This window comes from Botrytis cinerea, chromosome 14, assembly GCF_000143535.2.
Source record: "Botrytis cinerea B05.10 chromosome 14, complete sequence".
NCBI classification, from domain to species: Eukaryota; Fungi; Ascomycota; class Leotiomycetes; order Helotiales; family Sclerotiniaceae; genus Botrytis; species Botrytis cinerea.
This window is the reverse complement of record NC_037323.1, coordinates 744,677-772,544: the sequence shown is the minus strand read 5'-3', so window position 1 is coordinate 772,544 and position 27,868 is coordinate 744,677. Positions and strand designations below refer to the sequence as shown.

The 27,868-nt window shown below is 45.2% G+C and overlaps 7 protein-coding genes across 11 annotated transcripts; 2 read left to right on the top strand and 5 right to left on the bottom strand.

Moving 5' to 3' along the window:
• Positions 1–1,278: 1,278 nt before the first annotated feature.
• On the bottom strand, positions 1,279–3,434 carry CND13. 2 transcript variants are annotated; one of them, XM_024697048.1, is made up of 3 exons: positions 3,305–3,434; positions 2,209–3,157; positions 1,279–2,157 (listed from the first exon to the last, which is right to left on the bottom strand). In XM_024697048.1, the coding sequence occupies exons 2-3, from the start codon at positions 3,144–3,146 to the stop codon at positions 1,629–1,631; spliced, it is 1,467 nt and encodes a 488-aa protein (XP_024552861.1). In that variant the 5' UTR covers positions 3,147–3,157; positions 3,305–3,434; the 3' UTR covers positions 1,279–1,628. The 2 variants fall into 2 exon arrangements, with proteins under 2 accessions (XP_024552861.1, XP_024552862.1); XM_024697047.1 differs by lacking the exon at positions 3,305–3,434 and having other exon boundaries at positions 2,209–2,895.
• Positions 3,435–4,452: 1,018 nt separating this feature from the next.
• Positions 4,453–5,977, bottom strand: BCIN_14g01780 (hypothetical protein). Of its 2 annotated transcripts, XM_024697046.1 has the most exons (3): positions 5,343–5,977; positions 5,164–5,280; positions 4,453–4,815 (listed from the first exon to the last, which is right to left on the bottom strand). In XM_024697046.1, coding segments are annotated over exons 1-3 (366 nt in total). In that variant the 5' UTR covers positions 5,345–5,977; the 3' UTR covers positions 4,453–4,568. The 2 variants fall into 2 exon arrangements, with proteins under 2 accessions (XP_024552860.1, XP_024552859.1); XM_024697045.1 differs by having other exon boundaries at positions 5,164–5,977.
• A 2,331-nt stretch (positions 5,978–8,308) lies between these two features.
• On the top strand, positions 8,309–10,944 carry BCIN_14g01770 (hypothetical protein). Its single transcript, XM_001552749.2, has 3 exons — positions 8,309–9,226; positions 9,307–9,768; positions 9,876–10,944. The coding sequence occupies exons 1-3, from the start codon at positions 8,765–8,767 to the stop codon at positions 10,575–10,577; spliced, it is 1,626 nt and encodes a 541-aa protein (XP_001552799.1). The 5' UTR covers positions 8,309–8,764; the 3' UTR covers positions 10,578–10,944.
• Positions 10,945–11,357: 413 nt separating this feature from the next.
• BCIN_14g01760 (hypothetical protein) lies at positions 11,358–17,956 on the bottom strand. The gene is made up of 3 exons (XM_001552750.2): positions 14,544–17,956; positions 12,985–14,469; positions 11,358–12,932 (listed from the first exon to the last, which is right to left on the bottom strand). The coding sequence occupies exons 1-3, from the start codon at positions 17,922–17,924 to the stop codon at positions 11,496–11,498; spliced, it is 6,303 nt and encodes a 2,100-aa protein (XP_001552800.2). The 5' UTR covers positions 17,925–17,956; the 3' UTR covers positions 11,358–11,495.
• Positions 17,957–18,418: 462 nt separating this feature from the next.
• On the bottom strand, positions 18,419–19,548 carry Bcnit3. The gene is made up of 2 exons (XM_024697044.1): positions 19,377–19,548; positions 18,419–19,302 (listed from the first exon to the last, which is right to left on the bottom strand). The coding sequence occupies exons 1-2, from the start codon at positions 19,429–19,431 to the stop codon at positions 18,461–18,463; spliced, it is 897 nt and encodes a 298-aa protein (XP_024552858.1). The 5' UTR covers positions 19,432–19,548; the 3' UTR covers positions 18,419–18,460.
• A 316-nt stretch (positions 19,549–19,864) lies between these two features.
• On the bottom strand, positions 19,865–21,660 carry BCIN_14g01740 (hypothetical protein). Of its 2 annotated transcripts, none has more exons than XM_024697043.1 (4): positions 21,352–21,660; positions 20,755–21,083; positions 20,457–20,697; positions 19,865–20,312 (listed from the first exon to the last, which is right to left on the bottom strand). In XM_024697043.1, the coding sequence occupies exons 1-4, from the start codon at positions 21,380–21,382 to the stop codon at positions 20,035–20,037; spliced, it is 879 nt and encodes a 292-aa protein (XP_024552857.1). In that variant the 5' UTR covers positions 21,383–21,660; the 3' UTR covers positions 19,865–20,034. The 2 variants fall into 2 exon arrangements, with proteins under 2 accessions (XP_024552857.1, XP_024552856.1); XM_024697042.1 differs by having other exon boundaries at positions 20,460–20,697.
• Positions 21,661–24,114: 2,454 nt separating this feature from the next.
• Positions 24,115–27,609, top strand: Bcg2. Of its 2 annotated transcripts, none has more exons than XM_024697040.1 (6): positions 24,115–24,731; positions 24,827–25,434; positions 25,548–25,735; positions 25,811–25,968; positions 26,024–26,282; positions 26,341–27,609. In XM_024697040.1, exons 2-6 carry the CDS (start codon positions 25,320–25,322, stop codon positions 26,683–26,685), a joined length of 1,065 nt encoding a protein of 354 aa, XP_024552855.1. In that variant the 5' UTR covers positions 24,115–24,731; positions 24,827–25,319; the 3' UTR covers positions 26,686–27,609. The 2 variants fall into 2 exon arrangements, with proteins under 2 accessions (XP_024552855.1, XP_024552854.1); XM_024697041.1 differs by having other exon boundaries at positions 24,115–24,756.
• The last annotated feature ends 259 nt before the right edge of the window (positions 27,610–27,868 follow it).

The window sequence follows — 27,868 nt, the reverse complement described above, 5'->3', positions numbered from 1 at the left end:
GGGTAGAGGGAGGAGGGGGGGGGAGGGGGAATCCATCCATCCTACTCAGCCTCCGCCGCTCAGCCACCAACTCAAATGATATGTATCTATGTATCTGTATATCTGTGTATCTCCTACTCCGTACTGATATTCGACCATTCGAACCCGGAAGATGCGAAACGCATAACCTGTTCGATTGACAGCTTCGAACCAACCGATTCCGAAGCATCAAGCGGCGAGGCTGTGCCACGGGTCTTTGAGTGTTATCGATGGATGGAAGTAGATGAGATGAGATGGATAGATAGACTTGGGAGTTTGTTGGATATTGCTATGTTGGTATGTTATGCTTGATGCTTGATTTCTATACCTAGATATCAACCACTGCTCGTCGCAATGCTACATGCATATATCCCATTCCCTCGCATCGCATCGCATCGCATCACATCTTATCCAATACACATCACATCACATCACAACACACAGCTCATCTCACCTCATCTCATCTCCTCCCCCCTCCAATCCTCCCACCACGCAACCTTAAATCTCAAACTTCAAATCCCACAAGTTCACCCAACAAGCCCACCACACCTCCCCAAACGCAATCGAATCACTGTCACTGTCACTGCCACTGCCACTGCCCCTGCCTCTGTCTATAATCATCAACGCACCCCTCACCTACGTATGTAAACTCCCACCCAGAAATCCCGCGATCGGGGTTTCCGCACGCACGCACTCCTAGACCCTACCCTTATTCATCCTTACCTACGTATGTAAACTCCCACCCAGAAATCCCGCGATCGGGGTTTCCGCACGCACGCACTCCTAGACCCTACCCTTATTCATCCTTACCTACTTTCCAAATTCCCACCCAACAAATTCCAGCCAATAAATCATATCAACATTAAAAATAGAAATCAAGCCTTATTCTCTAACCAAAAGGGTAGTTTTTACTACCTACCCAACTTCACTCTCTACTAATCTACCATGGCTTATCTCTTCCCGGTAACCTAAGTAGTGGCGGAAGAAGAAGAAGAAAAAAAAACGCGTGCGTCTTGAAGATCTCGAAAGATATCGATACCTCAGACATCAACTGATCAACTTTTTCCCAGAACAGAATCGAACCTCAGGCTCTTCTTCACTCAATTGATTCTATCATAGTTCTAGATTAAATTTGGAAAAAGACGTCACTCGAGTTCTATCGTTTCGTCTAAAAAAAGGGGAAACGAGTCTGGCAAACAAAGTATAGGTATATCACCAAACGCAGAAATGAAACAAATTGAATCAATCTTTCAACTATAGTGGGTTTTCTCTCGTGCTATAGTAATACAAGCTTATATATAACAAATTTATGAGTACGAGAGTGACTGTCGCTGCCGAATTTGAGTCGAAATCTGCTCCCGGTAGCAGAGTAAAAAAGAAAAATTCGTCCGTTCGTCCTCACCAGGTAAAAAAATCTCATGAAAACGCCAAAAATAAGTACCAGGACTACATCCATTAAACTCCCCCAAATGCTCCCCTCCAAACCATGCAAGCAAACGTCCGTCCCGGAAAAAGTAGAGAAAGGAAATTATTTCCATGCGTATCAAAGAACATCAGTTATCTCTTTTATCTCATCCGACATCACCACTCAACTCATCCCTCTCACGCCTTTACATAGTAGCCTGTGGTGCATTCATCCGTGGATGCTGTAGCGTTGCTAAGTTTTGAAGTTCAACCAGTTGGCGCATTACTTCTGCAGTTTGTGCTTGTTGGGCTTGTGATTGTCTTTTGAGCTCATCATTCTCCGCCTTCATTTTCTTGATTTCCTCGCGGAGACTTTCAAGTTCACTAACATCTCCCTTGCTATTTCCGCGTTTTCTTTTCATGCCTGTTATGATTGCTTGACTGGCATCTTCTTCTGTTTCATCCATGGCCATTTGCGAAATTTGTGTCATTCCCGTATCTGCTGTATGCACGCGTCTAAGATGTTCGTTAAGATTTTCTTGGCGGGAGAATCCTTTTCCAGTGTGACGTTTACAGTTGGGATGAGGACAGTTGAGTTGCTTTTTAGGCCCGCCGTGTTTCCCATGCACTTCTCTTTCGTGTCGAAGGAGTCCTCCAGAGTACGTAAACCCAGGAAGCTTTTCGCAGCCGGGTTCCTTGCATCTGTAAGGACGATCGTGTTTGTCCATATGTTTACTATGAAGACATTAATGATGAAATGAATAAAGGTTTTGAGGCTGCGCTTACCTCCACTCGCATTTTCTATTGAAGTCTTTGACCTCCTCAGTACATCCGGGCCATGTGCAGTAAAATCTCCCATTTGCATCCTTTGTAATCTCCCTGTCAGGTTTTGGTACTGGCTTTGACCGTCCGGGTGATGGCACCTCTTCTTCATCTTTTGGTAATTCTGGTAGTTCCAATGATGGGTGGTCTGGAGTTTCCGTCATAGGTTGTGTGGTGTAAGGGTTCTCGGACATTGGAGGCGGCGGACTTGGGTAATTATGCTCATCGTGCGGCTTGAACTCGTCTTGCTCTTGAGTTTCGTGCGCCATTTGCATCGGGTACTGTGTATCAGTCATAAATGATCTGGACTCGTAGCTTAAACTCATATTGTTGTTTGGGCGGGCGTTATCCTGATATTGGAAGAAGTTTGAATCTGGGTTATGGTCGTAGTCTTCAGGAAAATAGGTATTGTCGCGACTGGGAGGGGGGTGTATATTTAGCGGATATTCGTAGGGGAGATGGTTGCCACGCTCGTACACTCCGGCTTGGTGTTTTTCAGGTTGATTATTGGACTCTTGATAATGCAATGCCTGGTATCCTGGAGCTCGAGAGGCTGCAAATTGATGTTTGCCTTGTGCGCTAAAGTGATGTGGCGAAGTACCAGCCACGCTTAGTAATCCATTTTCTGAATCACCACCTCCATTCTTTTCCTCTGGATGGTTCTCAGATTCGCGGCCTTCAGCTATTATGCTGGGGGGGCCAACGGTTGTTATATCTGTCTGCAGCTGTGAAACTCCAGGCACAACAGGCAATGTAGGCACGAGTCCACTGGTGACATGATCCGGATTTAGGTTATGACTCGTAGTGTTGTCGCCGTCGGTTATTCCTTCTTTGTTATCAGAGCCTTGAGGAGGAACAGGCGACTCTGAGTGTCTGTTCTGTCTCTCCGGAGCATTCGACATGGCTAGAAGTGCTACATGCAAAACACGTTCATCAGTCACATGCTCTGAATCCCTCGCTTTGATGACTGGGCAGTCGTATGCCAGGCATGCCAGGGGTGGTAGCGTGCTGAGAGACCGGATGTATGTACGAAACAAACAATATCTAAATCGTGACTCACCTTGCTGTGTTCTCGGCGCAGCTGCCTGTGTGTGTGCGGATTCTCGAGCAGGATACCAGATCTGATGCGACTTTGGTATTGGCTGAAATGTTCCTTGCTGTTCTGTAATTTGCTTGCAGATCCTTGTATTGTTTAAGTGCGGATCAAACAATAAAGGCCAGTTGGAGTCACTCGGGCGTTGTAAACGGTTGCCCTGGGTATGGTTGCTACGATTGTCCTGACGTTGACCGAAGATAAATGGATCATACGGTTCTGGTTCTTGCTTGATGACTGATCCTGTTTGTTGGTCTGTAAAAAAATTATAGTTAGAAATTGCAATTTTGTTCTGACCCTGATTAGTACCGCACGTAGCAAAGGAAAATACTGAAAATTCAACTCTCCAGTCCCTGGCTTTGATGTCGAATTTTCTGGTGTCAAATTCCAGTGTGTTTGGAATTAGATCGATATCGAGGTTTTCACGGTCCCAAGACTCAATTGTTGTTGATCATTCTGCCTTGTTAACTACCTGGTAGAAAGAATAACGCCCAGGTAGGTAGCGACCCCTATCGAGTTAAATCCTTTTTGATAACTCTTCTTTTCTTTTCTATTCTTTTTCTTATTTGTTATTTGTTATTTAAATGATTAAATAAATAAACACATAAATAACCAGTGGGTGCCTCGGATTGGGTGCTTGGACTTTTCATTGATAATTTCTATTTGGTGTCTTCTTGTGAATATCTCGAAGAAAGTGAATCCTGTGCGTATCGAATAATAACAATACCCATCCATTTGTGTACCTATCAATCGCAAAAATCACACCAACAAAAACGATATATTAGATGTGTTTTGAATAGAGCCGTGTATACCATGAACGATCGATCCTGGACGAGCCCTGTAGGAGAAGGTACTGTATTGGTTCGTGTTGCCTCGAAAATGTTCTATGTTATCATATTCGCGAACTTGATAGCTTCCTTGGGGAGGGGAGAGTTGCACCCCGTAACAACGACTCATCCTTGGACTTTTTTTTGAAAAACAAAGTAAGGAATCCATACTGCTTACCGAGTGGTAGATAATTCTTCGCTATTGGAGACAACTGAAACGCTGAGCGTCTGGAAGCCTTGCGTAAAGGTGTCTGCAGTTGGCTATGAGGTTGTGCTTGTTGCCAACACTGCATTCGCATATAAAACATCCAGCACACACCCCACAGTACCAAGATTGAAAGTTTCACTCCGGACCATGGCCATGTCGAATTAAGAGGGCGTTGACCTCCTGGCCACTCAAGAAATCATCCAACACCGAATGGATGTTCACGGCGACTAGAGCCTGTTCCGGGACGAAAAGGAGGCCGGCGTGAAATATCAAAGGCAGTTTTGCTGGGCTCTTTTGCAAAATGTCTGACAATCAGGGCGATTAAAAGCAAGTAACAATCGTAGAGGGCCAGTAACACGATAAAGCATCCTGCGCGTAGAGTAATTGAGCTGCTCAATATGTAGCTCATGCCTTGAAAAGGCTCTTGGCTTATTCTCTGTCCACTTCTTTATAATTAGTCTTTATACACCACTGTGGCTAAGTCATGGGCGATTCCATTGACAAGCGGAGAGCAATCTTTCCCCAATGTGAAGCGCTGAGGAGATCTAAGTATCCATGTGATTCGAGCCATTAGAATGGGATTACTCTAACAGAGTTGTCCAATGCTCGAACATCCAATAAGCTCCGAACAGATGCAACACTGGAAGTTCGCTCTTGATAACTATTTTCAAATTCTTGGAGTTATGGCTAATATTGACAATCGAAAGACGCCCCGAGTGTTTATAAAAAGGAACAAAGGTACAAGGGGAAGAAGAAAAGCAGGAGAGGTTGAAGGAGTAAAAGAAACTTACTTGACTCCAGAACCACTCTCTTCACTCGTTTTCGGCTTGTTTTTGACTAGTTTGACTATGTGTTTCGGAAGAGCTGATGTTTCCTGGATATTGATGAGGATAGGCTGCATGTACTCCCTACAATGTTGCGCTTGAGTTTGTGTAGACATATTAAGAGACAACGTCGATATCATGCTCACATTCGCGAAAACTTTCCAATCTTGCCTCCCAACCAAAATCATAGGATAAAAGAGATGAATATATAAAGAGATCATCTGGTACACCATTCACCTGAATCCGCAAACGGCGTGAGACGAGATGAGCCTATACTAATAAGGCTGGCCATTGATGTACTTGCGAAGAAGAGGGGGGAAAACGCCGTCTTCGTCATCTCCATACATCATCCAAGAAGAAAATCAGAGCTCCTCTGTACACCGATATATCGTGTTTTCCATTGGGGGCCAAAGCCCTCAACTATTGAGCACGCAGGGGCTACAATAGGGTTGAGATGAGTTCTATGTGGTTAGCGATGCTTATCTTGATCGGTGAACGGTATTGCTGGGTGCAACGGATATTCTGACATTGGCGTCACATTATGCAGCCCTGTAGTAGGGCTTGCTGCGGGGGCCAAAGGTGGCTTTTCTTGCTTGGATGCGCAACCTCGTTCGAATATTCAGAGAAGCTTCGACATCTCGATGGCTTGCTCGTACCAACTTGCAGCTTCACCGTGTTGAGGTACATCCATATCCGTCGTCAGTACTACTAGCGTGCACCCAAGAACTTTTGCGCTGGAAAAAACCACACTTGAATTGAAGCTTGAGAGATTGAGAGATACAATTTGTTTGCACATTGGTTGTTTTGTTAAAGTTTCTTTTCACTCATTATCTATCATTTATTGTTCATTAGCTATCACTCAGGCATTTATTCGCGCCAGGCTCAAGTTATTTACACCTGAGGCGGAAAGATGATTCTATTTGGAAATCTGGATTCTCCCCAGGTACATGTACAGGACAGGATTGCCATGAAGGTATATCTCATCCATCTGCTCTCGTCATCTTTTCGTGTACCACAAAAGCCCTCCACACACTTCCTCGCGGTACCTACGTGTATCTATCGATTGTAACAATGCAAAAATGGAAGGCACATGCACTTTCACCGAGAGCATTAGCCGTGATTGACAGCCTCAAACTGCTATGTATCTTCGCCGCAACACGTCGAGGTGTCATCTCAGGTAGTGGCGCGACAGGATGGGATACGTTGCGTGTTATGCACAGCCTCTAGAGCCCGGCCATAAATCACACATATCCTCGTTTCTTGATCTTTAGAGTACGCATTCTTAGACAGCCGTATATCAGTCTTTGATACCCAGACATCTTGGCCGCGCTCTATTTCAACAAGAAAGCGGAAGACTGGCGCTTGATTAGAACATACCCAGATCCTGATCTTTTGATCTCATTCGAATTACGCCAGCTTCCTTCACAAACAGCATATCAACATCTCGCATTTATATGCCAAGATAGTAACGTGCCAAGACTCTCATACGCTACTCGGTATCCAATCTATCCAGAACGGCGCAATGTCTGTCGTACCTGCAAAGGTTAATTCCAACATCACAACAATATTGTTAAATCGTCTCGTCACTTTGATAAAGTTCAAAACGTGGATCTACATTCAAACAGTCGATTAGGTTCACTGACGTCCACCTGGGATATCCACTCAAGAATTGCATACCCTTGACCGTTGTTTCTATGTGCACGCACGATAAAAACCGTGCTGTGGTGCACATATCCCTTACGAGACTTAATTATCTACTTCCATATATTGGTTGATTCCCTTCTCTATGCTACTTCAATACGACTGCTTTTTGTGAGCTCAGACTTTGGTTCTACCCAAACGGTGGACCCTGATTCAATTGCCATGTCGATTAAGTGGCCAAACTATCCTTGTGTTCGCATTTCTGTCCCAACGTCGAAACTCTTCAACTGGGAAAGTCTAAGTCTTGCTGCATGGCACAAAGTACTAAAATTCGTTGACTTGAGATCCGCCAATCTGCCGACAAAAATGCCGAATTCCTATAGCCTAGGTAGACATGCCTCATTTTCCATCCGAGACAAAGCGAAGCAAGCCTGTCCTTTCCGCGATCAACTCGCAACAACTTGACAAAATTGGGAAAAAGAAAAAATCCTTTTGTTCTACACCGTGGTTTCTATGGATACCAGCCATAGACATCGGTTGCGAAGAAAAGCTTGCTTTATTTTTAAAACAATTTCCTTTATATATGGGGCGCTAGAGCTGCGCTTAAGTCCCCGACTTGCATGGCAGGGTATAAAGGGGTTATTCCCCGAATGTACTATGTAAGTATTCTCTCATGCCATGCATGCTACGAGTTGATATCGACAACAATGGTACCGGATATTGATATTGCGATGGACATTCGATTTTGATTTTACTTTGGAATCGTGCAAGAATGACTATGAACTGCTTACTGTATTTGATAGGAAAATGGCGTTATAGTGTGCGCCCAACAAGTGTTGGTTGATAATACTCAGGTCCCACGAAATCTGCACATGTCGATTTGTGTGTTCATCTGAAGTCTCCAACCGAACCGTTATTCTATCAGCCGATCGTTCCGCTGCCTGTCTAGTGTCTGTCTTGTTAAAGCCGCGCACGGGTAACGGCATCTCAACGATGAAAAGATCCCTAGTGAAAGAGCTCCACCTCCCCACCCTTGACAGGGCATGGCCTTGACAATCCTCAAAATATCATCCTTATTGACTCCAAGAACTTGCGGCTCCCACCGCATTCGTGGCTTGGAACCTTTCGTTGTTGATTCACAAGCCGGGTTTCCTTACCGCTTTGCATACCCGCTGTCAGGAATACTGGGTTTGCAAATTCCGTATATTAGTCGGCTCTTATATCATGTCTACTTTATATATCAGCGGGTGATATGTGCGGTATCTCCGTGGACGCGCGCCCTTTAAACAACGATTTCCAAGCAAATCAGCAAACCCGGGCCCGAGAATTGTACCTTTATCTCCGTGTTTACAAATATATGATTACTTTTTGAGAACTTTTTCATCATCACAGTGGGGTTAGAACAAGCAATATATGGCTGGTTTTCAGCATTGTGTATATAATCCTGTAATTTCATCGAACACATCCCCCAGCTTTGATTTCTCACACTTCTCTGCATATAACTTTCAATCGCACAGCTGCCTAAACATAGGGCCGAACGACCCTTAGAATCCCTCAAGAACTAAGTTTACAGGGCTCTCTTTACATTGTATCCACACTCCGATCTTCTGTGATAAGAATCTCAGAAGTTGCAGGATATACGAGTAGTCCATATTTGTATGCACATCCCTTGTAGACCTCATCCAGGACCCGCACACCCGCTTTCCTCAAGACTCCCATAAGTAATAAATAGATCCGGTTGCCCCCGGGCGCGAGATATCCCCTTTTTGAGATGGAGGAGCATCGCAGCACGAGGATTGAGTCTAGTACAGGGTTTGAAGATATCTCCAGATCGAATTTAGAAACGGAGATTGATCGGGATCACTCGAACAATATTGTCGGCACGAAGTCGGACACTGAGGCGGATATATTCATACCGAATTCCAGAATGGATACCGGTAGAGCATCGAAGGAGCATGGGAATGTGAATGAGGGGAAGTGGAACGATAGCGATAGTATCGACACGGAGCCCTTTCCCGGACAGGGCGTCGATGGAGAGGTGCTAGGAAGCAGTCAAACAACGACTTTGGCAAAGGATGATGTCGACGTGGAAGCACAAGGCGAGAGGGAAAAGGAAGATGCGTTGAGATTAGAAAGGGAGAAGGAAGAACAAGATCCGAATCTGATAACTTGGGATGGACCGGACGATCCTGAGAATCCGATGAATTGGAATACGAAAAAGAAATGGATCATAACTGTCATCTTGGGCTTGATGACTTTTGTCGTTACTTTCGCGTCGAGTGTTTTTAGTACGGCTACGATTGTAGTTGCGGAGTTGTATGATGTTTCAGAAGAAGTTGCTGTCTTAGGGACGTCATTGTTTGTGCTGGGTTTTGGTGTTGGTCCTTTGGTATGTTATTTGATCCCTTTGACTTCTTCGTCACCAAGTTGAGACTGTTGGTTTGAGATGACAGAACTAACACAACTCAGATATGGGGACCGGGATCCGAACTCTTTGGCAGAAAAGTTCCCCTCTTCTTCGGCTACGCCTGTTTCGCCATTTTCCAAATCCCCGTCGCTGTAGCACAAAACCTCGCAACTATCATGGTTTGTCGATTCCTCGGTGGAGTCTTTGCTTCCGCTCCATTAGCGATTATCGGGGGAGCATTAGCGGACTTCTTCGGCCCGGTCGATCGAGGTGTTGCGGTTTGCGTTTTCGCCGCGGCAACTTTTATCGGTCCAATTGCGGGACCAATTGGGGGTAACTTTATCACTCAATCGCATTTGGGTTGGAGATGGACTGCTTGGATCACGATGATTCTCGCTGCCGGTTTCGGAACGATAGGTCTAATCTTTGTGCCCGAGTCTTCTCATCCAAAGATTCTTCAACAGCGGGCTGCAAAACTGAGATTTGAAACGAAGAACTGGGCAATTCATAGCAAAGCTGATGAAGTGAGTAATCTTCTCTCTCTTTCCACCCTTTCCACACAACCTTTCTCTTCTTTCCCCGAAATGCCCCTAGACCCTGAAGCCGATCAAACCACTAACCTCAACTCCAGCTCAAACTCACCCCCCACACAATCTTACAAACCTATCTCCTCCGCCCCTTCATCATGCTCTTTCAAGAACCGATTCTCCTCCTCATCACCCTCTACATGGCCCTCATCTACGGCATTCTCTACCTCTTCTTCGAAGCCTACCCCATCTCCTTCCAACAGTCGCGCGGCTGGGCCCCCGGCCTCAGCGCCCTCCCCTTCATCGGAATCCTCATCGGAGTCCTCCTCGGCGCCGGAACCATTTCCTGGGTCACCAAGACCCGCTTCGCGCGCAAGTTCGAAAAACACGGCAAGGTCATCCCCGAAGAACGTCTCCCCCCCATGATCCTCGGTTCCATAATCCTCCCCATCGGACTCTTCTGGTTTGCCTGGACCTCCAACCCCAACATCACCTGGGTTCCACAGGTCATCTCGGGTATCTTCATCGGGTGGGGTATCTTGATGATTTTCTTGCAGGGCTTGAATTACATCATCGATGTCTACATGTGGCACGCAAATTCGGCCATCGCCGCTAATACGTTCCTGCGAAGTTTTGCGGGCGGTGGATTCCCGCTCTTTGCGCAGTATATGTTTAATGGATTGGGAGTGGCGTGGGCAACGAGTGTATTGGCTTTTGCATGCGTGGTTATGATGCCCGCGCCCGTGCTATTTTTTCTGTACGGAGCGAGAGTGAGGAAGATGAGTAAATTTAGTCCAAGTGCTTGAGTGGGCCACGTACGAGAATCTAAGCTGGGAATGACTTGCATGAAAACGGCTGGATTGATGGAAATAAAAAAAGGAGGAAACGACATGATAAATGCGCCATGATCATACATACATACATGCATATATTGATGGTCTCGAGATGAGATCATGCTTTTGCATTTGTGTGATGCACTACGTATGAGTTTGAGTTGGAGATATACCAGTGTGATATTTTTGAAGCATTTGCATAGCGAGGAGTTATATTGACAGTATTAGAGGCACATATACACGCATAAAACCGTATATGTCCAGATGGGTAGGTAGATCACCACTATAGATAAATACTGTATACAAACAGATAGAAATAATTAATTAAATAATAGTAAGAAGTTACTTGACAGCTATAAAAAGGTCTCCAATCTTCCCTCCCGCTCGTGTGATGTGTACACACCCAATCAATAATCTAAGAAACTACCATTCGAATCCAATCACGACAGATAGTCTTTTGTTTCCTATATAGCTTCCCTAAGGAATACATATGAAAACTTCCTCCAGGGCTCGCCCCACAACCGCTTCTAGAAAATCTATCGATCTCACCATGTATCATATCAATTATCATCTGAAAGAATTCTCTATTCATACGTGATTTTACATCATCCCAATGCACTCCAACCACTTACTCGATTGTGCACAAGTCATCTCGCTGAGCCACAACATTACTTCATCAAATCATCTCAATTTTCACTTCTATCATTTTTTTTTTTTCACTTTCCGCATCACACAAATCACCTCATCCAATCTTAGCCCCCTAAGAATATTCGATTTCAATTTGCCTAATCAATCTAACTACTCCCAACTTCCCCCCTATCACTCCTCACTCTGTGCTCTAACCTTTCAATTTTACCGACCCTAATTCTAATCCTATTTTAACCATTACCCTCACTTCATCGACTCCCCAATGATATCCCCCCTGTTACCGACCACTGTACCTCTCCTCAACCTCGGATCATAACCCTCTCTGTCCCTATCTCTATCTCTATCTCTTGCGCCATCTCTTGTTTCCCCTCTACTCCTACGACCCTTATCTATCTCCCCTTGTTCCTCCACTTCAGCATTCCCTGCTTCTGGTACCCCCAAATCAATTTCTGTCAACCCGCTCAATTCGCCCAGCAGGATCGGCTGACCCCTCTGCGTTGTTGTAACTTCCTTCTCCTGCACCACCCTCTCTCTCACATCTCCACCTCGACTCTCTCTCCCACTATTCCCCATAAACTTTCCCATTCTATCATCTCTAAAATCCATCCTCTCATCACCGTACCCCCCAACACCTCCGCCTGGTACCAAATTACGAGTCGTGACCTTCTCCTCATAACTGTACTCTCTAGCATCATCCCCGCCATCTCTACTCCCACTCAAACTCCTCCTCACTGTCTCAACAACGTGTTTTCTCTTCTCCTTCAACTTCTTCTCTACCTGAACTAACGTATTCAAATTTGCATGTCTGGCCTCCAAACTCTTTTCATCCACCAATCGATTTTTATTTCGAATCTCGGTCCACCTCGTCATACTACCCATTTCTAATACGCTCATTCTGCGCATGATATGTGTAGGGTTCCCAATGATAATGGGTCTCCATTCGTCATCCACGCCATTTCCTGTGTTCCCTTGAATGTATTGCTCCCTCTTCAATGCCTGGTAGCGTTCCATCTCGCCAGTCTTCGATTCCGGAATAATTTGTACATCTTGAAACCGTGCGAGAACACAGATGAGAAGAACGGAAAGAATCAGTAAAACACCACACATAACGCCCGTAGCGGCCTGTTGGCCTAGATGTCGTTGTGCAACTCCTCCAATGCCACTTGCCATCGCTGCAATACAGAAGCCTATTCCTTGCGTAATTCCAAAGGCAGCACACACGCGTGGAAAACAAGAGTAATTTGTTACTTTTCCAGATTTACTCCCGCTTCTTGGTCGCCCAGTCATACCAGGCTGAAGATCTGAGGTATCGAAAGTTTCCATAATGATACCGTTACATTCAGCGACTGCAAGGTTCGAGAGGAAACCAATTGCAGCAGCCCATATGATAGGCAACATAAATGGAACGGGTGGTCCAGTGGATGAAAGTGTATAAGCTAGGCCCACGAATGGAAGAAGTATAACGAAAATTGAGCGTCGAACGAAATGAGATGATAATGATATTTTCTTTTTCTTCAAGGTATCATCATCACTTTCTATCCCTTCTTTACGTTCTCGACTGAAGACTCCTGCTTTTTGGAACGGAACAGAGAGGAGTGCACCAAGCGGAATTGATGCCACGCTTGCCCCAACGTATGGAGATTTAAATTTATAGTATTTCGAAGTCAGTGAACCGAGAAGCTAACACGTGTTAGCAAAAGTCTTTATTTCGGAGATTTGTACCATGACTTACAATCATGATCAAAATAATCTGACCATAAATCCACGCCTGGTAGAATGCTAAAACCAAAAATCCCGGCTGACGCATCATACTCTTCGTCAACAACACACCATGATGAAATTCCTCGCCCCACCACTTGGGTCCGGTATGAACTCTGTGCATTTTCACCTCGCCTTTTGCTAATCTTCTAGAAACCTGATCATCTTTCCTTACTTCGGTAACAGATCTTCTAAAAGCAGAACGTCGAACTTCGGGAGCAACGACATTCAGAACCAAGACTAGAGCAAGGATGGCAACACTGATGTAGAAGCCCCAAGCAGGCGTCAAGAAGTTGATAATGATTGCGCCAAGCAAGAATCCAACTCCAATAGACCCAACATAACACCAGGTCCATATTCCCAACCAAAGGCCCATGCCCCCGCCATGACGTCTGACATCACTTTCATCGACGTATTCCTGATGTGGATTAGCACTTTGAAGTGACGCGCCAAAGAGATCCATCAAAGTGGACAAAAAGTTCATGTTAGCAAACCCAAGTATAAATCCCATGAACGATCGAGACAGAAGCAAGCCAATTCTCCAACCAGCCAGTTCTGGATTTCGAGTTGCACCAACAGCCAGAGCTTGAGGGAAAAGCAGCGGCATGGCAAGTGACATTGAACCAAGAATATAAGGTTTTCGGCCGTGTAAGAGTGGAAGCGGCCAAAAGAAAGTTGTCGGAATAGCAAGACCTATGAAAAAGAAAACGTTTCCAAGAACCGTGAAATGGTGCAGGTCCACAATCGAATATTGAATCGAAGGGACCTCGCCCGCATAAATCCCAATTACAAGCCCAATGAGGAACGTACTGAAACACGTTATAACAGCCGTAAATCTCTTTCGAGATGGAGACCAATCTCTGGCGATAGGTCTGCGCTTGTGGGTTCTTGCCAGACTGAATCCTTTATGCTCTTTCAGACTGACATGCCTTTTCCCTTTGAGATTGAAGAAATGATGGCTCATATTCGTGTTAATGTTCGCTGAACGGTTTGAACCATCCCGGTTCAAGGCTGGGCGTTGTTCTCGTAGTTCTACTACTTTATCTCTATCTTCTTCACCCCCAGAACCTTCTCTCGCTTCTCCAATCTCACCACCTTGTGCGACTTGCCGATATTGTGTCTGAGCTCGACTTCTCAATCGACTCCGTGGTTGACTTTGAGCTAGTCCACCTCTTCCTTCGACATGTTGCATAATGTATTCATGATGAAATCCGGTCTGAAAATCAACCGTCTCAGAGGGATGTGAGCCATCAAGACTATTTGAGACCGAAGATTTACCACGAAGTGTAGTGACTGGAAGTTTTGCGAGTGTGGTTGTATCCTCTTCATAGAGTTGTTTTCCAGGACGCACCTCTTCGCCACTCTGGGAACGCAAAAGACTAGGAGATTGGTAGATCGTAGGATGCTCAGATATGTCTTGCCAGCCAAAGCCGCCCGATGTGGTTGTTCTTGATGGTTTCTGCTCTAATTAGTATACTTTGACTAGAAATATTTTATGATAAAATTTGTAGTGTAGGTTAATATATGCCGTACCTCAAGATTGCCATAAACTGGATTAGAATGGACTCTATTGGACTCAGATGATGGCGAAACTCCCGCAGTGCTTTGCCTTGGTATACTGTGACGCTGTGTTAGTGCTCGCTGTTTTTTTGGATCGCCCGGGATATCCAAAGCATGTAAAGCTCTAGAACTATCCCAAGTTGCACTTCGCTCGCGTCCTCTAAAAGCTTGGTCGGGTATATCAAGGCTAGGATCGATTATCTTAAGGTATTCTTGCCTTTCCACCGGCGCCTCAATAACAATATCCGAGGCAGGTGCCTGGGTTATGATTTCGTCATCGGTAAACTCATCATCGTCGGTATTGCCTTCTGTGCTTGTTCCAGAATAACTGCGAGCACTTTCGTGAGCACTTGGCAAACTTTCAACGCTTGACAATACTTCTGCTCTAGGTTTCCTACGAGCTTTCTGGGAGAAAGAAGTTTTCCCACAATCCATGAATTGGCGACCACCTTTCAAAATTGCAGCTGCGTTATTGAGAATATTTGGGACACTGTTGTCGTCATTTCTCTCCGCAGCTTGTTTCGCAATCGATAGTGCTTCGTTGAGAAGTTTTTCAAGATCGTTGATAGTCCTTGTGAAAGTTGCTGCAACAGCCGCTCCCTTGTCTTTCGGATCAGCAAAAGTAATTTTCGGCTTCGTCTCAAGAGGGCTTGGTGTAGCGCCAAGGAAAATTTCCGCTACAGGCACTGCTGGCGCCGTGAATGATCTTTGGCGACCACTAGACCCACTTAGAGCTTCGGCACGCCGAGACCGTGGTGGTAAGGCGGTCAGTCTAGGTGCGTATGCATCATTACTGCTCAGTAGCTCTTTGAGCCAGTGAACAGTATTCTTGCTATTCATTGTCCTGTCATCAGAAGTAGTGTTGTTGGTAGAATCTGCGACTGACATCAAGGCTCCATTTGATCCACGTCGCCTTGAATCATCCTTTTTCGAAGATGTAGCAGATGCATCTGCGGTCCCATTCTTAGATACCTGAGCACGATTCTTTGAAGAGTCCCGTGGAGGTATAGCATCATAGATAGTGGTGGTAGCTTTTGAGGATTCATGTCTCCTGTTTCCGCTAGTCGAGCCAAGTGGTATGTCTTCCATTTCGCCCGAATTTGCTGCAAGGACTTGAGATTTAGGCACCTCTTCCCTGGTCGGAGAAAAGTCGATTCTTGATATCTGAGCCGACTTGTCATCAAAGTAGGATTCGGGGGCTGAATCAGGAGCCGATTCAGGCACTTGGGTCCATAACGAATCCCGTCGAAGATATTCATCGGCAGTTTTAGCTGCTTCAGCAAGGGAATCAGCAACAAGCATTCTGTATGCATCAGACGCCTCGGCCTTTTCAATCCCAGGTGGTACTACAATGTCTTGTATAGCATTACGAACTGCTACCTTGACTGCATCTTGAACGGCGTCTCTGACTGCGGGGACAAAGCCCCAATAAGATGCATTTAGAGGATCGATAGACGGAAAGGCTTCAGAGGCATCTTGTCGCTGTATTTCTTCAACAGACTTCTGATCTGTAAGGACCTTCGTACGAGCTTCATTACGTTCAGGAATATTGGGTTTGTTACTAGAAGTATCTTTGATGTTCTCCGCTGGCTCTGGTTTCTTGGGAACGGTTACAACAGCAGTCAATAAAGGTACTGATGGACTTGACTTATCAATATAGCCTAGCTTGATACATGAAGGCGATATCTCTTCTATAACAAATCTGTCATGCGATGGCATCTCAGAGGAGTTTGCATCGCCATCTTTCTCATTCTTAGGGTTCATCGAAGAGAGACTAGCCGCAGCAGCAAGGTCTGCTAGTATGGGTTCTAGCGGTATTTTTGTTCCCAAGCTCGGCGTGGCAATCTGCTGTGGCGAAGCAACCCTTTCTGGCACACTATTGGATGCTAATGTTACAGACGTTAAGACTGGTGAAACTGGTAGCCCAGTGTCTACTGGCGTACCTGTGGCTAGGGATGTTTTGAGCAAGGAGTGGCGGACAGAATTTCTAGATGCTCCAGAAAGTAATGAAGGTGTTTTTGGTTTAGCTCGAATAGATCCAATGGAGGGAGATCGACCTCGTTTGGGAGGCACAGCTTGTCGCGTCTCATCCTTAGATATAGAAACACTACCTTTAGCTTTAGGCCCTGGCAAGCTGAAATTGGTGACGACCGCCGAAGAAAGTGGTCCTGGAACTAGTTCGTCAACAGCCATCTCACTGGTCAAAACATGAGGAAATGCGTCAACCGAGCTGACACTGCTTCCCCGGGTTGGAGGTGGAGATCCTTCAGTGTCTCTTGGATTTGTGATCGTCGCCGTTCTGAAGGAAGACTCTGATTTCATATCATCTTGGACACGAGATTCGCGTGATTTGGATTTGTAACCCAAGGGTTGCCCTAAAGCCTCATGAGCTTTGATATCGTTGAGTGCAAAGTCAAGGTTGGCAATTTCTTCTTCGGCCAACCTTATGTCAATCTTGAGCTGATCTCCCGTAGACATGGTGTTCGGTAGTGGATGATAGACGTAGTGTTCTTGGCAATTTGGAGGACATGTTGGGGAACAGACGATTTCTGGTTGGCCCTTCACTTCTTCTGGAGGAGATTGGGGAAGTGTGGAGAATCTGGATAACTTTGCATCGGCTACTGCAGGTTCCGGACATTTTGGATTGGCTGGCTGCTCACAATGCGAACAAGTCGAATTGACATCTTGATCAGATGTATCTTCGGTAGGAACCTTGTGGTAGATATTCTTCAATGGTGGCATGCAGGATCCAACTGCGATTTTGGTACCGCTGGGCTTGTCAGGCTCTTTGATATCTCGTACTACCAATCTAGGAAGCGTAAAATACTTTTTCTTTGGCGTAGATGTTGACTTAAGCAGCTTTGAGTCAATGGAAGGGTCAACATCAGTAGCACCGCCGTCGATGCGAAGATCGTTTGCAGAGCTCGAGCCTCGTAATCTAGATGTACGTTTCGGAGACACACTAGGGTTCGAGTTTTGTCGAGTTTTTTGAAGAGGTGGGACGTCGATATCCATGCTACCGTCAGAGCCCCGAAAGTTACAGGCATATGGCTCTACGCCCAAGAATCCAGAATCAGATCTTGTACCTCTTGCAGGCTTTTGAGGGCCGATATAGTCGTCGAGGCTTCCAAAAGCTCTGTTTTCGTATCGCGGGGGGTTACGCTCGTCAGATGGGTGAGGGGTTCGAGGGGGGCGGCTTGTATTACGGGACAAAACGAGTGCACGAATGCGAGAGAGGATATCCTCCTCAACGCGACAATTAGTAGGGTATTCAAAACTAGTACTCTGTGCAGAAGATCTTCTTCTGCGGCCAATGACAGATACTTCAGCCGGCCCAACGGACGGGGAGTCCATTGGTCGTTGAATGTGTGGTAATCTAAAGGTACATGAGGTAATGAATGTTATAGGATGTTTGTGATAAAATGAATGCAAGTAAATGAGTGTAATGAGTTGATTTTGATGGATATTAACGAGTGTGAAGCTGTATAAATTGGATTGAAGATCAATCAGAGATAAAATATGATAGGAAGGAGCAATTGGGGTATTGCCATAAAATAGGATTTCGAAAGCATCTACAAACTAAGCGCAACTTGTACCTTCCGTTTGGGTATGGCAACACTTGTTACTCAATCATCATTAGCACCCATGGCATTGAACTGGGAACGCCTTGAAGTTCGCTGAGTAATTGCTTTCATATGAAATCCTATCTCAACTTGCTAGTTTATAATGTTTGTTTTTTCAGGCCCTTCTCAAATCGTTGCATATGATGAACGTAGCCAACAGTCATTCATACTTGTTTCTTGCAGTCAACTACAGGTTATCACTGTGGTCAGAAGAACGGTATGCACTGCATCCCATGAACATGAGATATATTGATATTTGTGGCCCTATTACTTTTCATCTCCATTCTTGAAGTCTTCGCTGACGTCTTTGTATATATCAAACCTTCTCTGAGTCTGTATCGGGATTCCCTTTCTGGTCTCTTCAATTTTTTCTCCATTCAACTCAGCATAAACGATTTCCTCTTTCTCCTCGGCTTCAACAAGCACCTGTGCCATTGGATCAACAACCAAACTGTGCCCCCAAGCATGGTAACTGGCAGTTTCATCTCTAGCAGGGCTGCACAAAGCCACGTATATCTGATTGTCCATAGCTCTTGCCTGCCCTTGTAATCTCCAATGTAGAGGACCTGTTGTGGTATTGAAGGCGCCAGGATATATCAAGGCAAAACATCCCTTTCGCGCAGCAATCATAGCTAACTCTGGGAATCGAACATCATAGCAAATGGCCACTGCTATCTTACCGTATTCTGGCAGATCAATCATAGTAACATGATTACCTGGGGAAAGAACCTCCGATTCTCTGAATGTAATCTTCCCTGGAATATCGATATCAAAAAGATGAACTTTTCGATGGGTAGCCAACAATTCACCGGATGGGGAGAATGTTAACGAGGTATTGTAATGGTTTTTGGTAGTGGGAGAGTATTCTGGAATGCTACCGCCTACGAGATACGTCTTTGTCTCCGCGGCCATCGCACTGAGAGCGTGGAATGAAGGCGATTGCTCAGAAGTGGGGGGAGAAGGTAGGAGAGTATCCGCATATTTGGGGAAATATTGAGTACCGTAAGGAGAGTTAAAACACTCGGGCAGTACAATGATTTTTGCACCGGCTGATGCAGCTTCAAGGACCTTTTCGCGGGCATGTGCAAGATTCTGAGATTTATCAGAGCCTGTTGTGAATGGATTAGTCTCCTGTGGTGTATCATGATATAGCTCGTCAATGACTAGGCATGGAAGGACGAACCACTAGCCAGTTGTATCAAGGCGATTTTGACTGGTTTCTTAAGCAATTGAGACATGTTACGTGTAGCTTGCTTTGGAATGGAAATTGTTTGTACTGAGGTGAGCTTGGGTAGATATCTTAGAGCAGTCCTGATCATGATACCGCGATGTGTATTTCGTATTGATTCCCCGCCGAGCACAAGAATTCATTGGAGCTCGAAGTGGGTTGACTGTCCTGCGGCGTTGATGGCAAATATCGGCTAAAGTATTCCGCGTGGGACGTGCACTTAGCAACATCGAAATATCTAGTGGCTACCATTTCCAGCCCTGTCCATTCTTTAATTCAGGGGAACACACGTGGAAACAAGGTGTTCGCAATTTACAGATGAAGATCAGTCGGATATTACAGCTAACGATAGAATTCTCTTCGTCATTGGCCATTAGTCAAATAAAATCAAATGATGCGGTTCTTCTACAGTCATACTGCCTCAATCAAGGGAGAAAGGATGATCTTGCTCGTGTTGTCATTTATTCATTTTGGGTATGATATTTCCTAGCTAAAGGTATGAGATCCGCAGATCATTAGCTAGCTCCGAACAAACTATCTCCACACATATTTAATCATGTATGCCTAAAGTTCTGTCTCTTCAGCGCGAAGAGAGTCAAGCCGGATCGACACCTTACTTCAAGGCAGCACGGGCGAAAGTTGGCAAAACAAAGCTGGCCTCGTGAATAGCAGCGTTGTAGTAACGGCACAACTTCTCTTCCTCTTCTGGGGACCATTTGCGGAGTGGCTTGCTGAGATCGCGGTTGGCGTCCTTGCAGCAGACCATGAATCCAATTTGGCCAGATGGGTAGGTAGGAATGGTAGTATAGGCGTATTCGACGTTAGGGAAAACTTCCTTGCAGTCCTTCTTGAGCTTGGTAATCAATGGGAGGTGGAGCCATTGGTTCTCGGCTATAGATGATATATTAGCATTCATGGCCTTGAAAAGAATTGAGATATGGAGTTAATATATAGGAGAAGTAAAAAGCGAATGTCATTTGCCCATCGCTACTACACACAGCACTAGAAGTGTAAGCACAGAGAAAGGAAACATACAACCTTGTGTGGTAATGACGCCACCCTCCTTAAGAGCACCGAATAGCAACTCAAAGTATGGCTTTTGGAACAAGCTTTCAGCAGGTCCCTCTGGGTCGGAGGAATCGGTGATAATAACATCAAATTCGTTCTTGTAGTCATCCAAAAACTTGAATCCATCACCGATGTGAGTCTTGACCTTAGGATGTTGGTAGCTGATAGCCATTCCAGGGAGATATTTCTTGGAAAGACGAATGACAGCCTATTTTCACAATGTCAACAAGAAAAAGAGCCACAAATTTCGATTTCAGCAACCCACCTCATCGATGTCGCAGAGAATAGCTTCCTCCACACAGTCGTGCTTGACAACCTCACGCAAGACACCTCCATCTCCTCCACCAATAACCAAGACCTTCTTTGGGTTTGGGTGAGAGTTCATAGCCAAGTGAGTGATCATCTCTTGGTATGAGAACTCATCGCGCTCAGTGCATTGGATGACGTTGTCGAGGACCAAGACGGTGCCATAATCGGTAGATTCGAAGATCAAAACATCTTGATATTTGCTCTTCTCGTGGTGAAGGACGTTCTTGACCTTGAGGGTCATTGCCTGTCCAGGCCACATCTCGGAGATTTCGCGGAACCAGCCATCTGTGATTGTCTTATTAGCTTCGGGTACGTTCTTGCATATTGCCGAATGTTGCACGTTTTTTCGCAGATGTCGTAATCGGGGCGACATCAAATGCAAGCCAAAGAGGCGAAGCATTAGTCAGACAGTGCCCATTTGAATGTCGGGTAATATGGCATGCCTCCCCCCAGGGATGTGTCTCACTTGAGATAGCATTGCGATCATGTCCTTCGTAGAACACTCCGATATCAGGGAAAAACAGAGGAATAGAATGAAAATACTCAGACATACCCTTGATAGTGGGGTGGGTGATCTCAGACATCTTTGCTATGAGTTTAGAGGAGAATCGATTTGATAAGAGAGGAAGGTTGTATCGCGGAGAAGTAGTGAGGGGCTTCAAGAAACGAGTACGAAATATATTGAGGAGAGGAAGATGAGATCTTTGCTTGATGGAGACTTGGAGTGAATGAATGGGGCTCGGTTATCTTCTTAGAATCCTTAGATTACAGGTACAAATGGTTCTTTTAACAAGTGACTGAAAAAGATGTGGCAACGGTAGAAATTTGCAAGTAGCAACAAGTACTGGACCCGCTGGCTGTCAAAAATATCTAAATAACCTTAATGATCTTGAAGAGTTTTTTCCTCCTTGTTGATATGACCGCGGCCGCACCCAAATATTTCTTACCCCACCATGCACCTCAATCGACGTGAGATCCACAAGCTTGATGTGATTGGACCAAATCTCGTGATGCTCTCGAAGAAGTTAGCCTCTGTTAGATTGATGCTTTTGGCCAAATTTGGACTAAGCTAGAGCCACTTTGCCCAATATGTACTAGCTTGGTATGCGCAGAGAGCCAAATCACGAGTTTTTCCTTCCCCATAATCCAATCTGAATGGCAATTTGGAACTCGCTAATGCATTTATATGACTGCTGGGGAGGTATATGCACGCCGTAAATTAAAGGGTTCAGCAGTACTCGACTCTCCAAATTGAGTCTTGATCCTTGAAAATCTCGGCGATGAAAGATGGGGCCAAAAATCAGAATCAAGTGAAGGAAGAGGCTTTAGGGGGGGGGGGGGGGTGCCTGGTAGTCACCTACTTGCGAGAGTGTGATAATGACGACCATGTGGACTTGTATCCTTGAACCATTGAATCCTGGATTGGTTGAATGCTGTTAGTCAGATAAAAATACTCTGGAGAAGGACGAACCAAACTACCCAACCGGAAGATGGCCGCGGGATCCTTGCTTATTGTTCGTCTAGACATTGAGGGATAAATGAGAGTGGTTCGTTTCAGGAGTGAGAAGGGGGGAGGGATGGGGGGATCTTGAAAGACTATTGACGGACCGTACCTACTGCATCATTTCTGCATTAGCAAACTTTAACTTATCTCAGTACCGGACGGGAGGGAGTGCGTATATTGTAAGATTTCCGACTAAAGTGCCCAACGCAGCTACTCTCCTTCTAAGGGCCTTAGCACATTGCCTCTTACTTTATGTATGACTCTGTGTGATTACTCCCCCCTTTCAACGTTGCACTTTGACAAGAGGGTTTCCATGCTTATTCGTGTTTGTGACAGATCGATAAATGGAGCTTCCGTTATGCTATGCTATAGGCTAAAAGTATCCAATCCCTTTCGATCTCGTGCGGTTGATAGCGATGTGGCACCTATTTTCTCACCATTCCGACCATGCTTTTCCTACTCCGTCTGTCAGGTATTGCAGATAGACCTTGTATAGCTCATCCTTGGCCTGGTGCTTAGTGCGGTAGTATCAATCGGACTGCGCCATCCAGCCATTCTCGCCATCCGGTTTACAGCCCCTGAACGACCATCTTTTAATCCACATATAGGCACGCTTTGCGAGGACATATTTGAGCATCACACCTCTCATATGTACGAGTGAGGCGAGGGAAGATGACAAGAAACACCTTTCTTAAAGTGCCTTAAAATTCTCCAGATGACGGTTACACTACATGGCAACATACATCTCCATTCAGCATTCTAAATCAGTGAGCGGCCAATATATGTAAAAACCTTGCAAAACACTGCCCAGTGCCTGTCTACCTTTCTGAATATAGATGGCTAGGCAATCCTAGAAATATAGCATCGCTCGACGTTTGATGCTCATCCGTCTGTTCTCGCTGTCGTGTCGTTCTCTGATCTTTCCATCTCCTCTAACGGACCATTAACATTTATCACCCACACGGCACACTGTGTTTATTGGTTGCCGCCACGAGGGCGTGGACCCCCTAGCGCCCCTTTCACCTCATATGAACCAAAGTTTCAAGATTTCGGGACTGCATTTGACAACCTTCTTAATCTACTACTGTACGTTTCCACGTTGCTTCCCTGCACATGCCTTACTTTCATGCATCAGTAGCATATGGAACGACCGTTTCCATGTGGTTATATGTTTGAGTTCAGATGTCCTCGTTATCCTTGTGTGAAGATTTTGAGACATTCGTACTAAAACGGCCGACCGTCTGAGGTTACAATCGATAGCGAGGCAAGGCAACACGGCGTTGCCCATATCGTCAGCATCTGCCACACACATCCACACCACCGTCTCATTAGTGGTTTGGTGCATGGCTAGGTATTACACATCTTTTGATTCTGAGCCCTAGAGGCTGGAGATACACGATGCAATGGGCATAATAGGGACGCTGGGACGCTGGGATGCTAGTACACTTGAATATGTTTCCATGCACACACATGAATGGAATGGAAGATTCGCGGGAAGCTGGTCAAGCAGCGTCGACGCACTCAAATGGATCGATTGATCATCAGTATTGGACATTAAAATAGAAACCAACAATCGCGCGCGAATAGAGCGAGAGGTGTTGAACGGATAATCATCCATCTAGACGCTTTGCTTTGAATCTCTCGCTCGTATTGATCTTGCATATCTACCACCTAGGCAGGTGAATATATCAGATTGAGCTTAGAAATACTACTGATGGCCCAGGTGCATACAACGAAACGTATAACAATCGTCTTTTCTTTTTTCGCTTTTCGCTTTTCCTTTTCCTTTTCCCTCTCTCATTTCTCATTTTTGCCGTACGCCTGCGTCAATGCGTGTAAGCCAATAATCTGCGGTTGTTTTTTCTTTCCATGCTCATTAAGAGGTCGACAACCTTAGCCTTTTGCCTGGGGTCATTTTTGTCACATCCGGCCTCGACATTGGGGATCGTTCCTCTTCTCGCTTTCCCTCATTGCCTCTCCTCCTTCCATTCACCATCACCGTCACCATCACCATCACCATCACCCCAATTTCACGAGAAGCCCCTCAAACACATCGTCCAATTCAATTGAAACATAAAACGACCGTTTATTTGGGTCACATTGTCTGATTCACTCGGTCGAGGATATTAATATTCACCAGTACCCACACCCACTGCAACTTTCTTTTTTGTGGAGGGAGCCATTACACGATTCAATCCGACTCCATATCCAAATTCACACCCAATCGAACGGCAACCTGCGAACTTTAACCCCAAAACCCAAACCCATCCCACGCCACGCCAGCGTATCATCAATCCTACCGTCCGTCCTGCACCGCGGGAGAAGAAGCAGTCGCAGTGGTTGTCCTGGCCCTACGAGTCCTGTACGTACAAAAGTAAAAGTTCAATGGGATCGACAACCCAAAGTCTATCTCATTAAACTGGTCCCCGGTAGGTATTTCAAATCACCAACACTGTTAGTCTTGCTGCTCTGCCGGTCTCCCTTGCATTTTCTTCCGAACACCTGCTTATGACTGGGTAAACAGGTCCCATTCAATCTTCAAATCGTCCTAATCTCCCGAGCGAGTTCCAGCCCAGATCCATCGCTTTGCTCGCATAAGCTATCCGTCAAAGCCGCCCGTCCTGGTCTTATCAACAGCGTCCTTCCCCGAAGAAATTTAAAATCGACGAACCATTAACTATACCGAATCCAACGCTCGTTCCTTTGAAGAAGAAAATTCAACGCTCTTCAGCACTTGACGCTTGACATTTGGCACTAGTTCTGCAGGAGAACTAACCTGGATCGAACTTATTAACTTACTTTTGCCTGGTAGCAGCGGCGAATTAATTAATTCCACAACGTTACCAATAGCTTGCCCAGCCCATCCCGATCCTATTCCATCCTATCCCATTCTACTGAAACTCAATCTCTCTTCTGCCCTGACCTTTGGAGCGCTCTCCAGCTACCAGAATTATTCTGGCAACAACTGAGATTCTTTTCTCGCTTTCTTGAAGTTTTCGTATTAATTTTGGCCCTTCATGATGTGTTTCGGCAGCAGGGAGGATGTCGAGGCCAAGAGGTCCAAAGAGATAGACGCTCTTATCCACAGAGATGAGAAGGTTATGCAGCGACAAGTAAAATTGTTATTATTGGGTAAGTTGTCGCGCCCTCCACAATTCATCAGCACGACAATCAATCAATCATACTATTTCGAGCTTCACGCTCTCGACATGAAGATGGCATATACTAATTATTATGGTCTGCAGGTGCTGGAGAATCTGGAAAGTCAACAATTCTCAAACAGATGAGACTTATTTATACCGATAAAGGTTTCTCAAAGACTGAAAAGGAAGAATGGCGCATTATTATCTTTCACAACATCTTGGATGGCTTGAGAATGACAGTGGAGGCCATGAATGATTTCAATACTCCCTTCGAACACGAAAACACCAAAGTAGGTTTGCCCTCAAATCCGCTTTCAATCTTGCGATCGATATCCCAGAACATTGACTAATTACTTCATTTGCAGCAATACCTTCCAATGATTACAGAAGAAAAGGACCTTAGACCATGCGAACCAATTCCTCTCGAATATCTTAAGGCATTCAAAGATATGTGGGCAGACTCAGGTATCCAGAAGACTGTTGAGAGAGGAAATGAGTTTGCTCTGCATGATAATTTAGGCTAGTAAGTTGCTCTTTCAATCCTGCGAAATATACACTTCTAATATGCTGTGTCTTAGTTTCTTCGAGGACTTAGACCGTCTCTTCAGCAAGGAATTCGTCCCAACCGATCAAGATGTTCTTCGTGCCAGACTAAGAACCACCGGTATCACCGAAACACACTTTGATCTGGGCTCATTGCAGTACAGAATGTTCGACGTTGGAGGGCAAAGATCGGAACGAAAGAAATGGATACATTGCTTCGAGAATGTCAATGCATTGCTATTCCTAGTTGCCATCAGTGGCTATGATCAGTGTCTAGCTGAAGACAAGGATGGAGTAAGTATCCCTCAGCCGCAAACCATTATATATCAAATGTTGACTAACACTTTTACAGAATCAAATGCAAGAAGCTTTAATGCTTTGGGAGTCGATTGCTAACTCTCATTGGTTCAAACACTCCGCATTGATCCTCTTCTTGAACAAGATCGACTTGTTTAAAGCAAAGATCGGTCACAGCCCGATTACCAAGTTTGGTTTCTCCGATTTCCAGGGAGATACTACAAGCTGGCAACAAACCTCGAAATACTTTATGGACAAGTTTATTGCTCTGAACCGAAGCCCTGGACGCGAAGTTTATGGCCATTTTACAAACGCCACCGATACCGATCTCCTCAAGGTCACAATGAGCTCCGTACAAGACATGATCATACAGAGAAATCTTCAAAAGCTGATCCTTTGATAATTAACCTCTGTCTGTTCGGAGCCAAGCCTTCAAGATTCCCCCCAGAAAAAGCATGACCCCTCTCTATCTGAGCAGCACAGAACCCCCGTTAATATAACTACGACCATCTGCTGCGGTGAATATTAGTCCGCCTTGAAAATATTCAACCGCATCTGATTCTGGTCTTTTTATGAGACGTCCCAGCGACGCCAGACAAAAGCTCCATCTTACACCGCATATGGAGCAAATTTCTTTTCGCCAAAATACCCACACACTTCTTTAACACGCTTTTTTCTTTTTTCTTTCTTTTCTTAATTATTTGATTCGAGGGCCGATGAGAGATTTTTCGTCGAATTTTCGAATATAAGATGGCTTGTATAATACAACAAGCGTATTGATCTATTGGAGACGCGATCCGCATCAATTAGCTGTTCATACACGACTTCTCTCTTGATCAGACAGCTGGCGGCATCATCTTCTCCAATTGTTTCTCTTCACTCGAGGATATACAATGCGCACAATTCACAGCTCTGCCTTTATACGATGTTGAACGACAGTGGAGGGAGTTACAATTGCATGGAGAGGAGGATGGAGAGAACAAAGGGAGTTTAATCTAATATTTCAAGGATGGGTATTGACTGATTGGAATGAGAGAAACGAACTTGGGGATGGGATATGTTTTTGAATTTTTCATGCAATTAGTTGGTTGACCTCGCTTCACTCTGGCGGTTGTTGGTTTCATTCTAGATTCTATTGAGGGGAAGGGGGATACGTAGTAGGGGATAAAGAGAACGTTTGGAGTATGCATGTCACTGCGCATGCAGGAGGATGATATCGGACGGAGGGTAGTGTGGGAGTATTCGGCAGTTGAAGCGAAGGTGGAAGATTGAGATATGATACGAAGCGAGTGATTGATTAATAGAGAAATGAAACACATAACCATCCAAATCTCTCGGATATATTTTATGGTTCGTGATATGTTCTTCCCCGATTTGAAATCGACATCGCCTTCCCGTCCTCCTTTTCTTCTACACGCGGAGACAGAGGGCATATATCATGGAGTCTAGATTTCTTCTCGCCGTCTCGCCATCAACATGTGTATATTTCAGGTAGTCAATCTGTTGTATCCCGTTCTGTTTCATTTCATATCATGAAGTCAAAGCCATGAATAATCAATACCTTCGTATATTACTAGGCTGTA

What these genes read in the sequence shown, in the direction of transcription:
- BCIN_14g01740 (XM_024697043.1), bottom strand. Translation starts at nt 21,382, where the DNA reads ATGTCTGAGATCACCCACCCCACTATCAAGG. An exon ending in CACCCACCCCACTATCAAGG is followed by an intron (nt 21,084 to 21,351) that starts GTATGTCTGAGT and finishes AGACAATCACAG; the next exon opens with ATGGCTGGTTCCGCGAAATC. An exon ending in CGTCATTACCACACAAGGTT is followed by an intron (nt 20,313 to 20,456) that starts GTATGTTTCCTT and finishes TATCATCTATAG; the next exon opens with CCGAGAACCAATGGCTCCAC.
- BCIN_14g01780 (XM_024697045.1), bottom strand. Translation starts at nt 5,429, where the DNA reads ATGGTGTACCAGATGATCTCTTTATATATTCATCTCTTTTATCCTATG. An exon ending in GAGAGTGGTTCTGGAGTCAA is followed by an intron (nt 4,816 to 5,163) that starts GTAAGTTTCTTT and finishes ATTATAAAGAAG; the next exon opens with TGGACAGAGAATAAGCCAAG.
- BCIN_14g01760 (XM_001552750.2), bottom strand. Translation starts at nt 17,924, where the DNA reads ATGGACTCCCCGTCCGTTGGGCCGGCTGAAGTATCTGTCATTGGCCGC. An exon ending in CAGTTTATGGCAATCTTGAG is followed by an intron (nt 14,470 to 14,543) that starts GTACGGCATATA and finishes TAATTAGAGCAG; the next exon opens with AAACCATCAAGAACAACCAC. An exon ending in AGATTATTTTGATCATGATT is followed by an intron (nt 12,933 to 12,984) that starts GTAAGTCATGGT and finishes AACACGTGTTAG; the next exon opens with CTTCTCGGTTCACTGACTTC.
- Bcnit3 (XM_024697044.1), bottom strand. Translation starts at nt 19,431, where the DNA reads ATGTCTCAATTGCTTAAGAAACCAGTCAAAATCGCCTTGATACAACTG. An exon ending in CTTGATACAACTGGCTAGTG is followed by an intron (nt 19,303 to 19,376) that starts GTTCGTCCTTCC and finishes CATTCACAACAG; the next exon opens with GCTCTGATAAATCTCAGAAT.
- CND13 (XM_024697048.1), bottom strand. Translation starts at nt 3,146, where the DNA reads ATGTCGAATGCTCCGGAGAGACAGAACAGACACTCAGAGTCGCCTGTT. An exon ending in AATAGAAAATGCGAGTGGAG is followed by an intron (nt 2,158 to 2,208) that starts GTAAGCGCAGCC and finishes ATGTCTTCATAG; the next exon opens with TAAACATATGGACAAACACG.
- Bcg2 (XM_024697040.1), top strand. Translation starts at nt 25,320, where the DNA reads ATGATGTGTTTCGGCAGCAGGGAGGATGTCGAGGCCAAGAGGTCCAAA. An exon ending in TCGAACACGAAAACACCAAA is followed by an intron (nt 25,736 to 25,810) that starts GTAGGTTTGCCC and finishes CTTCATTTGCAG; the next exon opens with CAATACCTTCCAATGATTAC. An exon ending in CTGCATGATAATTTAGGCTA is followed by an intron (nt 25,969 to 26,023) that starts GTAAGTTGCTCT and finishes GCTGTGTCTTAG; the next exon opens with TTTCTTCGAGGACTTAGACC.
- BCIN_14g01770 (XM_001552749.2), top strand. Translation starts at nt 8,765, where the DNA reads ATGGATACCGGTAGAGCATCGAAGGAGCATGGGAATGTGAATGAGGGG. An exon ending in GTTTTGGTGTTGGTCCTTTG is followed by an intron (nt 9,227 to 9,306) that starts GTATGTTATTTG and finishes AACACAACTCAG; the next exon opens with ATATGGGGACCGGGATCCGA. An exon ending in TTCATAGCAAAGCTGATGAA is followed by an intron (nt 9,769 to 9,875) that starts GTGAGTAATCTT and finishes CCTCAACTCCAG; the next exon opens with CTCAAACTCACCCCCCACAC.